General features: G+C 64.6%; 1 protein-coding gene across 4 annotated transcripts in view; it reads left to right on the forward strand.

Annotated features, from left to right (window-relative positions):
* IGF2 (insulin like growth factor 2) overlaps positions 1-12,957 on the forward strand; it is a 28,007-nt gene extending 15,050 nt beyond the window's left edge. The window contains exons 1-5 of one of the 4 annotated variants that reach the window (XM_027959249.3): positions 460-1,171; positions 1,728-1,892; positions 6,561-6,723; positions 8,522-8,670; positions 8,969-12,957. In XM_027959249.3, the coding sequence (XP_027815050.1) occupies positions 1,731-1,892; positions 6,561-6,723; positions 8,522-8,670; positions 8,969-9,202 (708 nt within the window). In that variant the 5' untranslated portion in view covers positions 460-1,171; positions 1,728-1,730 and the 3' untranslated portion in view covers positions 9,203-12,957. 4 annotated transcript variants of the gene reach the window in all.
* Positions 12,958-13,561: the final 604 nt, after the last annotated feature.

A 13,561-nucleotide genomic window follows, 5' to 3' on the forward strand; every position in this document is an offset into this window, starting at 1 on the left:
TTAACCAGGTTCCCTGAAATTTAGATACCAGTCTCTACTGAACATTTCCCATGGATCCCCCACACTTTCGCCAGTGCTTCCTAGGGGTCCCCAAATGCAGACAGTGCCCAGGAAAATATTTTTTTTTCCTGTTCACCAAAAATAAACTAATCGAAACCCATTTAAAAATTAAAATATTAAAAAGACATTGATTTTCTGCCTTCTCCAAATGTACTGATCACACCCTAGGTTGCCCCAAATTTAGACTGTGTTTCTTGAGTCTCTCAAGGACATTGAGAATTTTTCCAGGAGCCACAATTATGGAAGTGATTTTCCTCGGGCGCTGCAAGCGTCCGCTAACCTGAATTTCTAAATCTTGGAAATGATTCTCCACTCCTCTCCACCGCACCTGGATCCCCAAGGCCCACCCACTGTTTTTCTTCCCCGAATTTTAGACCCTTTGCCCTTTTGGAACCTCCCAAGTTCCACACTGAGGATTTTGCTCCGGTCATGGACATCCGCAGACCTACTGCCCTACAAATGGGGCTGCCCCACGAGCCTGCTGACCTACATGCCTGGGTCCTCACAGGGTAGCCTCGGCTCCCCTGTCCCCCGGCTGCACGGAGCGGCCTCCGCGGCCCCCAGACTCGGGTTCTTTTTCTGGAGTCTCGAACTTAGTCATTAATCACAGCTCCTCACCCCGACGCACCCTCCTTTGGGTCCCCACTTCAGGACCTTCGTTCTCTGCCTTGCAAACCAGGCGGCTCCGCACTGCGTTCCCGGCAGTTGGGCATTGCTCCCGGCCCCAGCGCGGTCTCTGCAGCTTCCGCGGCCCCGCACCCCGCGGGCACCGGTTCTGGGCCTCTCCGCGTCTGCTGCGAAGTCCCCGGAGCTCCTTGGATGCGGGAAGTTTCTCTCGTCCTCCTCACACACATTCGGTCGGGCAGCTTGTCCGCCAGGACGTAGGCAGGGCTTCTCCCGCGTCCAGAACGACTGGGCATTGCCCCCAGTTTCCCCCAAATTTGGGCATTGTCCCCGGGTCTTCCAACGGACTGGGCGTTGCCCCCGGACGCTGGGGACTGCCCCGGGGTCTCGCTCACCTTCAGCGCGCCTACCGCCCGCCGCAGATCGCTCGCTCGCTGCCTCGACTCCTCCGCGCCCGCGGACGCAGCCTTCGGCCTCCAGCCTCGCGGTGAGCTCCCCGCCGCCTCGCGTCCGGGCCTGGCTCCCAAACCCACCCGCCGCCGTCCCGCCGTCCCGAGCGGCTGCTGGGGACACCGGCGTGGGGCGCGGGAGCCGTGCGGCGGGCCAGCCCCTCGGCCGCCCCGCGCGCTGGGTCGAGCCCCGGAGACCCGCGCCGCTTTCCTTTGCTCTGTGCAAAGATCACAACGAGGGTTAAGCGCCTCGGCGACCTCCAAGCGGGGCCGGCAGGGCGCAGGGCAGGAGGGACGCGGAGGAGAGGCGCACCCCCGCTCAGGCGGCGCGGCGCCTCCAGCCGCCCGGGCGCCTCCAGCCGCCCGGCGGAGGACTCGGGTAGGCGCGCGCCGAGCGCGGGAGACGTGATTGATGGCGGAGCGAGGGGGCGAGCCGGCCTCGGGCTTCCGCCGCCGGCAGCCCCTTCCCCTTGGAGAGGCGCGCGTGGTCGGGGCTCCTGGGGCGGGCGGGGCGCGGGGACTCGTGCGTGGTTTTGACTTGGTAAAAAGAAAAAAAAAATCACACCGACTTCTTACATCGTCCAAACCCTCTAGGAGATGGTTTCCCCAGACCCTCAAATGACCGTGGTGGCCCCCGGGGCTGAACCCGAATCTACGCAAGTCCAACGCATAGAGGACGGGGGAACCATTATCCGGATATTTTGGGTGGGCCCCAAAGGCGAGCTGCTTAGACGCACCCCGGTGAGCTCGGCCATTCAGGTAGGATTTGAACGACGTTTCCCGCCCTGCTCGTCTCGCCCCTGGCACACAGGCGCAGCCCGGGCCGGCCCCATGCCTGGCCCAGATTCGGGCCTGGCCCGGCTGGCCCTCTCCACGTTCCGCACCTGGCGTCCGCCGAGGCTCCTCCCCGGTTCCCGTGCGGCACCGGGGGGCGCTCGGGCTCCGGCTGCAGCTCGAGGTGCTGCGCCTGCTCGGGCAGGTGGAGGCTGCGCGCCTCGCCCGCGCCCAGAGACTCCCCACTTCCCCAGCAGGTCCCCGGCGGGACTCGGGGACCCGCCACCTGGGCCCGCACACACAGGGCACCGTCGCCGCCTAGCCCCCCGGTGGGGCGCGGGGATCCGGCCGTCGCTAGGGCATGTGACGCCGCCCACCCTGGTCGTCCCGGGTCCCCCGTGTGCTGTGTCGGGACTCTGGCACCCCGGAACCTCAGACAGGGCCCCCAAACACTTTAGAATAGTGATTCTAGATGTCTTTCGAACTCTGAGGATCCCTGCCCCCACTCCAATCTCGTCCCCGCGCACCCCACAGCCCCCCCCCTCACCGCTGCCCCCCGGGACCCCAAGCCTGGCCCCCCCTTGGCTCGAGTTGCAGAGGCGGTTCGGGGGCGGGGCGAGGACCCCTCGAGCGCCCATTGGCGCGGGCACTCGGCCAGCGGGGCCCGAGCGGGCGCCGAGCCGCGGGTGGCTCGACTATAAGAGCCGGGCGTTGGCGCCCAGAGTTCGCCTGCTCTCCGGCGGAGCTGCGTGAGGCCAGGCAGGCCCCCGGCCCCCCCTTCCGGCCGCCCTCGCCTCCTGGCCCTCGCCCGCCAGCGCCTCCACCCGGCTGGCGGCCCCGCGTCGACGCCGTCCGCTACGCTGCTGACCCCCATCGCGGGCGCCGTCGGCGGGGCCGCGCTCCGCCGGCCTGCGGATTCCCCGCCGCCTCCTCTTCGTCTACCTCAACGCCCGTCCCGCTTCGCCCGAGGAGGCGGTCCCCCCCGCAGGCAGTCCGGCTCGCAGGCCGCCGGCGTTGTCATCCCCCGCGCTCCCCCCCGGCCCTCCCCCGGCGCGCAGCCCGGCCGCTCCCCCTCCTCGCTGCGTCCCGAGCGGCCCGGGCGCCGCCACCGCCACCCCCCCCCGAGGCCCGGGCTCGCGACGGCCGAGGGCTCCGTCGGCCCAAGCCGAGCTGGGCGCCCGCGGCCCGGGTGACGCCTCCGCTCCGCCCCCCTCAGCACCTTCCCCGGCCCCCGACGTTGCGCCCTTTCCTCGGCTTCTCTGCGCTCCCCGGCCCCTCTCCGGCCTCTGGTCCCGGCCCCCAGTCTTCTTCCGCAGCCTTCCCTTCGCTCCCTCCCGTCCCCCCCAGCTCCTTGCCTCCAACTCCCTCCCCCTCCACGCCCGCCCTCTCGCCTTCGCCGTCCCAAAGTGGATTAATTATACGCTTTCTGTTTCTCTCTCCGCTGCACTCTCCCGCTGTGAGCCTGCCCGCCTCTCGCTGTCCTCTCTCCCTCTCGCCCTCTCTTCGGCCCCCCCTTTTCACGTTCACCCTGTCTCTCTCACTATCTCTGCCCCTCTCTGTCCTTGATACAACAGCTGACCTCATTTCCCGATACCCTTTCCCCCCCTAAAAGTACAACATCTGGCCCGCCCCGGCCCGCAGACAGCCCGTCCTCCCTAAAGAATCAGACGAAAATTTCCCCCCCCCCAAAAACAAGCCATCCCCCCGTTCTGCCCCGTCGCACATTCGGCCCCCGCGACTCGGTCAGAGCGGCGCTGGCAGAGGAGTGCCCGGCAGGAGGGCCTTCGCCCGCTGTTCGGTTTGCAATACGCAGCAGGAAGGTGGGCGGCTCCGGTGCCGGCTTCCAGGTAAGCGGCGTGCGGGCCGGGCCCGGCGGGGCGGCGGGGCCCGGGCAGACGGGGCTGGGGTGCTGGCGGTGGCGTCCCCCGGGGCGAACCCCGCGCTCTCCCTCGCGCGGCGGAGGAAGGGGCGAGGGGTGGGGGGCGGGGGAGGGACTTGGGGAGCGCCGGGGGAGGTGTGAGCTCTGTGCACGCCGACTTCCTGGTCGCCTTGCGGGTGCAGGGGGCTGTTACTGAAAGTTTGTGATTTGTGCCGTGCGGGGGCAAAGGCGGGCGTGGGCGGGGGCTGGGGGGGGCGGCGGCCGTGTAATGAGAAGGGGCGCAAATCTCAGAAACCCACCCTGGTATGTTGACTCGCTGCCAGCAAGACCGAGAGAGGAAAACTAGGTGGGCGGGGCCAGGATGGAGCGAGGGGGGCCGAGTTGGCGAGAGAGTCCCGCCAGACGCCACATTCCCTCCGCGCCCCCCCACCGCCTCCCTCTCCCGGTCCCCGACATTTCCAACCAGGAATCTGGGTGGAGGGGGGCTGGTCCAGAGCTCAGAGGGGCCCGGAATGGACCGTCCGGAGAGGGTAACTGCCCCTGCCCCCGTGGGCAGATGGAAGTTTCCATACAAGGAGGTGGAAAGCAGCCCCCTCCGGAACCCCCCCCCCCCATTTCCTTGTGCCGAGATGGGCTGGGGGTGCGGGAGGAGCCCCCCTCCCCCGCCCTGGTACTTTGCTAAGAGACGCTAGGGCTAGCGGTTGGGGGTGCAGGAGAGGAGGGGCTGGCTGGGAGGACGGAGGGGGCGGGAGCGAAGGGGGCGGGGGGAGTGGTCAGCTGGGAGCGGGGTGGGGGCAGGGTGGAGCCCGGGCTGGGAGGAGCCGGCCCAGACATAAAAGCTGAGGCACTGACCAGCCTGCAAACTGGACATTAGCTTCTCCTCGGAGGCAGCCTTCCAGACTCCTCCTCCTCCTCCTCCTCCTCATCCTCCTTCAGCCCCAGCGAGCCTCCTGTCCAGCTGCAGGTAACCGCGGCTCTGGAGCCAGGACCCCGCTGCGCTGCGGCTCCCGCCCGCCGCAGCCCGCTTGGCTCCTGCCCGCCGCCCCTCACTCAGCCCCCCACCCCTCCTCTCTGCCTCTGCCCCCCACCCCTCCTCTGCCCACTGGCTCACCTGGCCTGCGTGGCTGCCTGCCTCCTGTCCAGTCTCGGCTCTCCGCTGGTGTCCTGGACTGGACCCCACACCAAGTGGCTGGGCTTGCAGAAAGATGGAGTTGCCGCTCGGACAGCAGGAATTCCTAGCTGGCCAAATTTGTTTTCAGAATTTGGAGGGGGCGGCCGTGGGGCAGCGGGGAAGGAGGCTGGGGTTTCATCCAGCGAGGGGTGGTGGGCGAGGCGGCCGTTTAGATCTTCCGTGGAGCTGGCCCCTGCTCGTCAGGAGCTTAAGCGCGACTGAGTTTCCTCCTCAGTCCTCTCATTTCCTACACGATTTATTGCACCAAAATTCCAACAGGCAACAACCTTGCTCCAGGCTGGGAAGTCGTGTGCGGCTCAGCGCCTGTGTGTTCACTGGGTGCAGTGTCTGGGACGGACACATGTGGGCAGCCCACCCGGGCCCTTGCTTGAGTAGCCCAGGGTGCCACGGCTGAGGGGCGCCGGGCCGTGGCTGTCCCCCCAGAAGGGGCTTGGAGCTGGGCCTGCCGAGGACAGGCTGGGAATGCCTGCCTGGGGGGCTTCCACCTTTTGCAGAGGCGGAAGTGGCTGCTGTGTCTAAAGGGAAGCCAAGATCCTTCCCCTTTACGGGGCCTATTTACCCCAGTCTTCAGCCTCGCAGCCTTGAGAGGGGGTGTGTCCTGAGGTGCATCTCTTCCCCCTGATCGGCCCTGAGGGAACCTGGTGTCTGATCCCCCCACCCCCCACCGCCCCGGGGTGGGGTGGGGCCTGACCTGCTCTCTTCAGCTCTCCGATTGGGGTTTGGCATCCCAAGAGGGGAGCGGCTCTGGTGTTCCTGGAAGGACTTTGAGGCCCTTGGCCATTGGGAGTGCGATGCAAGGCCTGGAAAGAACGCTTTTGGTTTTCATGTGTGTTTTGGGGACCCCAGGGAAGACTGGGGTCCAGGGACTAAGAGACGCCGGAGAACGAGGCTCCCGGGAGCATGGCTGGCACCCCGTGCCAACCACCAGACCCTTGACCTTTGCTCACCGGCAGGCCGAGAAGTTGGGAAAGGCCGTCTGGGAGGGAGAGGCGTGGGGCCGGGACCCCCCGCCGCCGCGTTGGGAGGGAGGCTGGTCCTCCTGGCGCCCTTGCCCGGCTGGGCCTCTGGGGTGCACATGTTCTGTGCTGGGGTGGGGCCCTCTGCCATCTTGGCTGGCTCAGGGAGGCTCAAGAAGTGGCCACTGCCTTGTGCTGGCCCCGCCCCCATGACTTCATAGGATGGAGGCCAGGTCCAGTGTCCAGCACTGGCCCTTGCCGCTCTGGGTGTGGCCAAGCCTCGGCAATAATACGAGGGGGACAGTGATCCCCACGTGAAGGTACTGACCAGCACTTGGGGCCCATCAGAGAGGCTCCGCCCCCAGCCCTTCCCTCCTCGTGGGGTGATTTCTGCATCCCACCAGCCTCAACAGAGAAAGCTCTTGTTGTTCCTGTAATTAAAGCAATTAAGATTAAGGAGAAAGCCAGGCTTTAAGTCTGCAACGGGGCTTGGACTTAGAAGGTGGCTGGGCTTAGGGTCCCAAAGGGAGCAGCCGGCACGTCCTGGCTGAGCCATCCGGGGGCCTGCCGGAGGGCGGGCCGGCCCTGGGCGGGGTGGTGGGCTCACGCCTCTGTCTCTCCCGCAGACATCAATGGGGATCACAGCAGGAAAGTCGATGCTGGCGCTTCTTGCCTTCTTGGCCTTCGCCTCGTGCTGCTATGCTGCTTACCGCCCCAGCGAGACTCTGTGCGGCGGGGAGCTGGTGGACACCCTCCAGTTTGTCTGTGGGGACCGCGGCTTCTACTTCAGTGAGTAGCTCCCTGGGGCCAGGGGAGGGGTGGGCGCAGCCGGCCCTGCGTAGATGCTGGGGTCCTCCTCACAGTCCTCAGTCGCCTCTGCAGGCCCTCCAGCCTCCCTGGCTCGGGGGGCTGGACCCAGGCTTCTAGCCACACGACTTACAGTCAAGGGAGAATGGACAGGTGTGTCCACAAGTGGCCAGACCTGGAGCCGCAAGTGCGGGGGGGGGGGGGGGGGTGGAGGCGGCTGAAGGCCCAGTTCCGGTGTGGCGGGGGGCGCAGACAACCCTTCCCCTCCTGCTTCTCCCTGACCTGCCCGCGGGCAGCTGTGGGCACTGGCTTCCTGCACCTTTTCTCCACCTCTTGGCGATGGGCACGTATCTGTGGACTCTTAGATTTGAGATGGAATCAAATGGGTTGAATGCCGTTAAGAATAAAAGCACTTGTCACTGGGGGTGTGAGTGTGCATGCTGGGGGGTGCGTGGCTCCATCCACGAGGGGGGCCCGCTGCCCTGGTGGGAGGCAGAGGGCTCGGGGCCTGGGCGGGACCCACACTTGCGGGCGGCTCGTGGTGCAGCCGCCTGCCTGCTGGCCCAAGTGTCTTGGCTGGTTCTCATGGTTTCGGACCGGGGACGCCTGGCTGGGCACACGGACCCCTCTGCCCTCCTCCGCCCTGCAGCCCCGTGCAGCAGGGCGTGTCCCCGATGGAAGGGACCTCTCCTTCAGCGTGGGCTCTTGCCCTCACTCCCCGTAGTCTGGGCCTCCGGTTCTTTACTGTCAGGAGAGTTGGGAGAGTGTCCACGTGGTTTCCAGGGGAAATGGGGAGCAGGGGCAGCCTGGCCCTCAGGGTGGGGCACGTGCGCTCCCTGGGCTCAGCCAGATGCCTCTTCGGGCCGCGGGGGTTGGGGCGGGGCACTGCTGGGACAGCCGGGCGAGGGCCGTGAGGCTCGAACCCGGCCCACCACGCCCACGAGACACCTTCCTCCACAGCCTTTACTTACCCACCCTCTGAAATGGGCCGGAAACGCCCGTCTTGGCATGCCAGCGCTTCGCTCTGAAAACCACACCCTCTTCTCTGCGCTTCCGAGGCCCCTGCTTGCCCTGGCTTCTCCCGTGGCCTCTCTCTCTGCCACCCTTGGGGGCAGGAAGTGGCACCGCAGCGCCTAGTGCTGGCCGGCCCTGGCACCAGGCTTGCCTCCCTGACGGGTGGGCTGGGCTGAGCCCCCAGCCCTTTTGACCCTGCAGCCGGACCCCTTACTGGGGGCTCCCTTCCCGCCCCCCCCTCCACGGACGGCGGAAGGAAGGCGGGGACTTCGCGTGGCCGAGTCTGGAGCCCGCGGTGGGGGGAGGGGAGGGCGGGAAGAAAGGAGGGCGTGGTCTGTGCAGCTCCTCACTCCTCTCCTCCCGTCTTCTCCTTCTTCCTCCCATTCCTGCCGGTCTCAGCGGTGGCGTCTCTAGGGCCACGGGCACCTAGGCTCCTGGTTGGCTCAGGGGCGGCACCTGGGTCCCAGCTGGCCTTCGGGCCGGGACCCCGGGGTCCCGGGACGCGGGGCCGGGGCCCACCTGATGTTCGAGGAGGAGGCGCAGGACGCCAGGGGCTGGCTCTGGTCACTCACGCTCACTGTCCCCTCTGTCCTTTCTGGGCCCGCCTCTCGCTTCCTTCCTCCACTCCAGGCTGCGGCTGGCTGTGCCTGCAGGGCCACCGGGTGTCCCGTCCCAAGGGTGGGGGCGGGGGGCTGGCCGAGGACCCCCGCCTCTGCCAGGTGCGGGCACTGACCTGTCCTGCCCTTCCTCCCTGGGGGACCACCAGGCCGACCATCCAGCCGCATAAACCGACGCAGCCGTGGCATCGTGGAAGAGTGTTGCTTCCGAAGCTGCGACCTGGCCCTGCTGGAGACTTACTGTGCCGCCCCCGCCAAGTCCGAGAGGGATGTGTCTGCCTCTACGACCGTGCTTCCGGTAAGACAGCCCCCCAGCTCCAGCCCAGCCCCGGGGGGAACCCTCCCCTCTCTCCCTCTGCAGCCCCGCGGGGCTGTCCCCTTGGAGCCAGGGGACCAGGGCACAGCCAGCTGCTGAGCTGAGAGAGCAGCCAGGGAGTCCTTTACACTCTGCCCACTGGGGGCGCTGGCCAGCAGCGCGGGCGGGCACTGGCCTGTCACACCTGCCATCACACCTGGGGCACCCGGGGCAGCTCAGGCGTTGCCCCGCCGTGTTCCCTGGGGCCTGGGCAGCCCCTGACTCACTCTTCCTCTCCCAGGACGACTTCACAGCATACCCCGTGGGCAAGTTCTTCCAATCTGACACCTGGAAGCAGTCCACCCAGCGCCTGCGCAGGGGCCTGCCCGCTTTCCTGCGAGCACGCCGGGGTCGCACGCTCGCCAAGGAGCTGGAGGCGCTCAGAGAGGCCAAGAGTCACCGTCCGCTGATCGCCCTGCCTACCCAGGACCCTGCCACCCACGGGGGCGCCTCTTCCGAGGCATCCAGCGATTAGAAGTGAGCCAAAGTGTCGTAATTCTGCCAAGTGACACCATCTACCTCGCGCCGTCCTCCTGACCGGGACTGCCCCACTAGGTCTCTCTCTGAAATCCCTGTACCGTCCTGTCTGCGGGCTCCCCTGACCCAGCCTCTGTGCCCCAACCTCCCCACGTCAGGCAAGTCCCCCTCGGCCCCCTCCATCTGGCCGAGGGGATCAGAACAACATCTCTAAAAATGTACAAAACCAATTGGCTTTAAATATCCCCCCAAATTATCACCCCCCAAATTACCCCCAAATTATACAACCAAAATTGCAATCATAAACCCCTCAATCAGCCCCCTTGAAATGAATTGGCTTTTTAGCAACACCAGAAAAGCAAACTAGCTTTCCAAAAACTTCTTAAAAAAAAAAAAAAATCAATTGGCTGAAAAAAATACTAAAAATAAATTGGCTTAAAAACAATTGGCAAAATAAAAGAATTCGGCCCCCCCCCCCTTCCTTCTCGTTCCCTTTGGATCTGGACTTAAATTGGCTTTGATCTAATCATCTAAGAGAAAGGAAGGGACCAAATTTCCAGGTAGGCTTGTCCCTGCTGGCCAGCCATCTCCGCCCCCCTCGCCAGGCCCTCCCCGGGCACTGGCAGTGTGACACCAAAGACCCCAACCCGCTCCTCCTGCAAGCTTCCATCACTGGGACCCTACAGAGCAGTGAGGGGACGCTGTGAGACCAGAGGAGGGGAGCGCGGAGCAGAAACACCGAATCACGCAGGTAAAATCAAATTGGCAAAACACCCCCACACTCCAAAATCTGACATCACAATCCGTACCTTGGAAAGCACATGCAACCCTGCACACACACACATCCACGCACACACACAGCCGCACACACACAGCCACACACCCACACACGCACATCCATGCACACACACACCCACATAGCCTCACATGCATCCATGCACACGCACACACACACACATCCACGCACACACACACATCCACATAGCCTCACATGCATCCATGCACACGCACACACACACACATCCACGCACACACACATCCACATAGCCTCACATGCATCCATGCACATGCGCACACACACACATCCACGCACACACACATCCACATAGCCTCACATGCATCCATGCACATGCGCACACACACATCCACGCACACACACACATCCATGCACACACACCCACCCACAGCCTCACATGCATCCATGCACGCACACCCACACACACACCCATGCACAAACGCCCACATAGCCTCACATGCATCCATGCACACGCACACACACACATCCACGCACACACATCCATGCACACACACACCCACAGCCTCACATGCATCCATGCACACGCACGCACACACACACATCCACGCACACACACATCCATGCGCACACACGCACCCACATAGCCTCACATGCATCCATGCACGCGCACACACACACCCCCCCACACACATATCCACGCACACACACCCACATAGCCTCACATGCATCCATGCACGCGCACACACACACCCATACACACACATATCCACGCACACACAGCCACATAGCCTCACATGCATCCATGCACGCGCACACACACACCCATACACACACATATCCACGCACACACAGCCACATAGCCTCACATGCATCCATGCACACGCACACACACATCCACGCACATATACATCCATGCACACACTCACATAGCCTCACATGCATCCATGCACGCACGCCCACACACACATCCACGCACACACACACACCCACATAGCCTCACATGCATCCATGCACGCACACACACACACACACACACACACACACTCTCTCTAGGGACACCTGTGTCCAGCCTTGTGCAGCTGAGACCGAATTCCATCCCAAATTATTCTCTGAGCTGCCCCGTGATGAGGTTTTCCTGTTCCGTGCTCCCCTCTGGTCCCCTGGGACGCGCCATGGTGGGAAGGTGTGTCTCGGGCTCAGGCAGGTGGTTCCATCTTTCCGAGGAGAGGATGATCCCCACCTCTTCTCGGCACCTGTCCTGACCCCACAGCCCACAGAGTGTAAGTCCTGGGTGCCCCCAGACCCCAGGGGCATCCACGCACCGATCATCGTGCAGCGCGAGGAACGGTTTGGCCAGGCAGGAGATGGCTGCAGCTGAGCGAGACGAGCCCTACCACGTGGCCTGACCCCCTGGGTGTGCTCCTGCAAGATCTGGGGAGCCCTCTCCCCCGAGCACACCTAGGGATCATCTTTGCCAGCCTCCTGGGGAAGCCTCTCAGAAATGAGGGGCCCCCCCCTGGAGGCTGGCAAAGGTGACGGGGAGTGTGGGAAGTCTGGAGGATGGCGGGGTGGGTGGGGGGCAGTGGGGGCTGGGTGGGGGGACATTCCGAGGCAGGAAGTGGTCCAGCAAGATTTCGGAGATAAACGTTCGGGGGGAAGGAACGGCGAGGCACTTGCAGAGTTACAGACGGGAATCAGAACCCAAATTGACGCCAATTGATCTATCTCCCCTCTTTAATTACTCCTGGGGCATCTTTCCTTTTTTTTTTTTTACCCCTCCTTAGCTTTTTGCGCGCTCTTTTATCAGTTTGCTCCCACCCCACGTAACAGGGGGGCAGTGACCAAGGACGAGGAACACACAGTCACCACCGTCACCGCGGCCCTGCCGCCATCCTGCCCTCCGCCATTTATCGCCCTGTTTTTGATTTTTTTTTTTTAATCTGTCCCTGTCGCTTGGGTTGAGTGGAGAGTGGAGCCTCTGTGGGGGTGTCGGCCACTGTGCCCCCCAGAGAAGTCAGGGGAATGGAGACGGCCGCTGCCCGGCCTGGCCCCCGGGGGACGGTGGCTGGTCCCCCGGGGGTTCTGAGGGGCGGAGGAGGGGGCGGGGAGGCGTCTCTCCAGGTGTCAGGAAGGTGCTCGGTGGTCACCAAGGTGGGGCCCCTGGCCTGCCCAGCGGGCCAGGGGGGAAGGGGCTACAGATGTGTGAGTGAAGGGCTCCAGCAGGCGGGAGCAGGTGGCCGCCTTCCGAGCACTTGGGGAGGCTCCCCCCGTACCCCTCGGGGACAGCTTGCCCGCCTCCTCAGCGCCCCGTCTTGCCCCCAGGAAGCTCAGAGCTCCGCGGGGCTTCCTGGCGTCCAGGCGGGGTGAGGTTGGGTGGTAGGAGAGGCCGGGAGAGCCGGGCCCTGCAGAGCAGAAGAGCTGCGCAGTTTTTGAGCGCTGGGTCGCTTGGGCCCCGAGGCCCTCGGGTCTGGTGACACGACGCGGCCACCACTTTCGGCACCTCGGGCTGTGGCAGGGACCCGGGCGGCTGGGGGCTTACCTCACCCCCGCCTCTGCCCCCAGTGCAGTCCCCCTGCACAGCAGCCCGGCTAGTGAGCTAGAGGCCCGACACCTCGGGGCCCCGGTGACGGGGCTGGCACGGCCCAGGGGGCGGCTGTGCCAGTCCACCCCAGACACAGCGGGCAGCTCTCCGTGGGTCAGCTCCATCCCGACCCGGGGCCCCTTCCGACCTCCGCGCCCAGCTCGTGGCCCTCCATCCTGTCTCTTCCCCAAGTCCCCCAGCTGTCTTCAGCGGGACCCCCCTCTCGGGTCTCTGAGCCATCACGCGAGGACCCCCACGCGCAGAACACCTAGAATCATCGTGCCCGCCGCCCCATCCACCGCGCGGCTGTGTTCTCCTCCTCTCGCCCGTAACCTGCTGTTTCTGGCAGAATCCACAGCCTGGGTTTTGTCTTTAACCTTTATCGCTCGCAATCCCAATAAAGCATTTAAAATTATTTTCTCTGAGTCCTCTGCTCTTTCGTTGGGGTACCTGGTCGGGGGAGGGAGGGGAAGTCTTAGTCCTGGGAAGAGGGTAGGATAGGAAGAGGGGGCAGGGAGACCCTCAGGGGGCACCTCTCTGGGCCCTCACAGTGATGGGGTGTAGGGAGAACCACCAGACGGCCTGCTGCCCTTGGCAGTTGGGAGGGGGCTCCGGGGCCATCTCAAGGCCCAGATCCTCAGAGTTCAGGGGTGGGCAGGGTCCTGGGGGCTTCTGCAGGAGCCCACTAATGAGGAGCAAAGAGTCTTCACTGTCGGTCAACCCCAGGGAACTCTCCCAACCTCGGGGGACAGGGTGTAGGGGGTCAGCCAGGCTCTGAAAGCTTCTGGACACTGTTGCCATTGCCAGAGATGGAGACCCAGGGCTGCTCACATCTGGAGACTCTCATCACCTGTGTGCCCACCTGCATGAGCAGACGGGAGCCCCTGCCCCCAGGACAGAAGCCCTTCCCCGCTTGGCCCTGCACCAGCACCCAGACCCCTCTGACTTCTAAGTACCCACGCTCCTCAGAAGACAGTGAGGCTGGCCTAGAAATGCTTGAGGGCTGGCCACCCTCCCCC

Source organism: Ovis aries, chromosome 21 (genome assembly GCF_016772045.2).
Source record: "Ovis aries strain OAR_USU_Benz2616 breed Rambouillet chromosome 21, ARS-UI_Ramb_v3.0, whole genome shotgun sequence".
In the NCBI taxonomy this organism is placed as follows: Eukaryota; Metazoa; Chordata; class Mammalia; order Artiodactyla; family Bovidae; genus Ovis; species Ovis aries.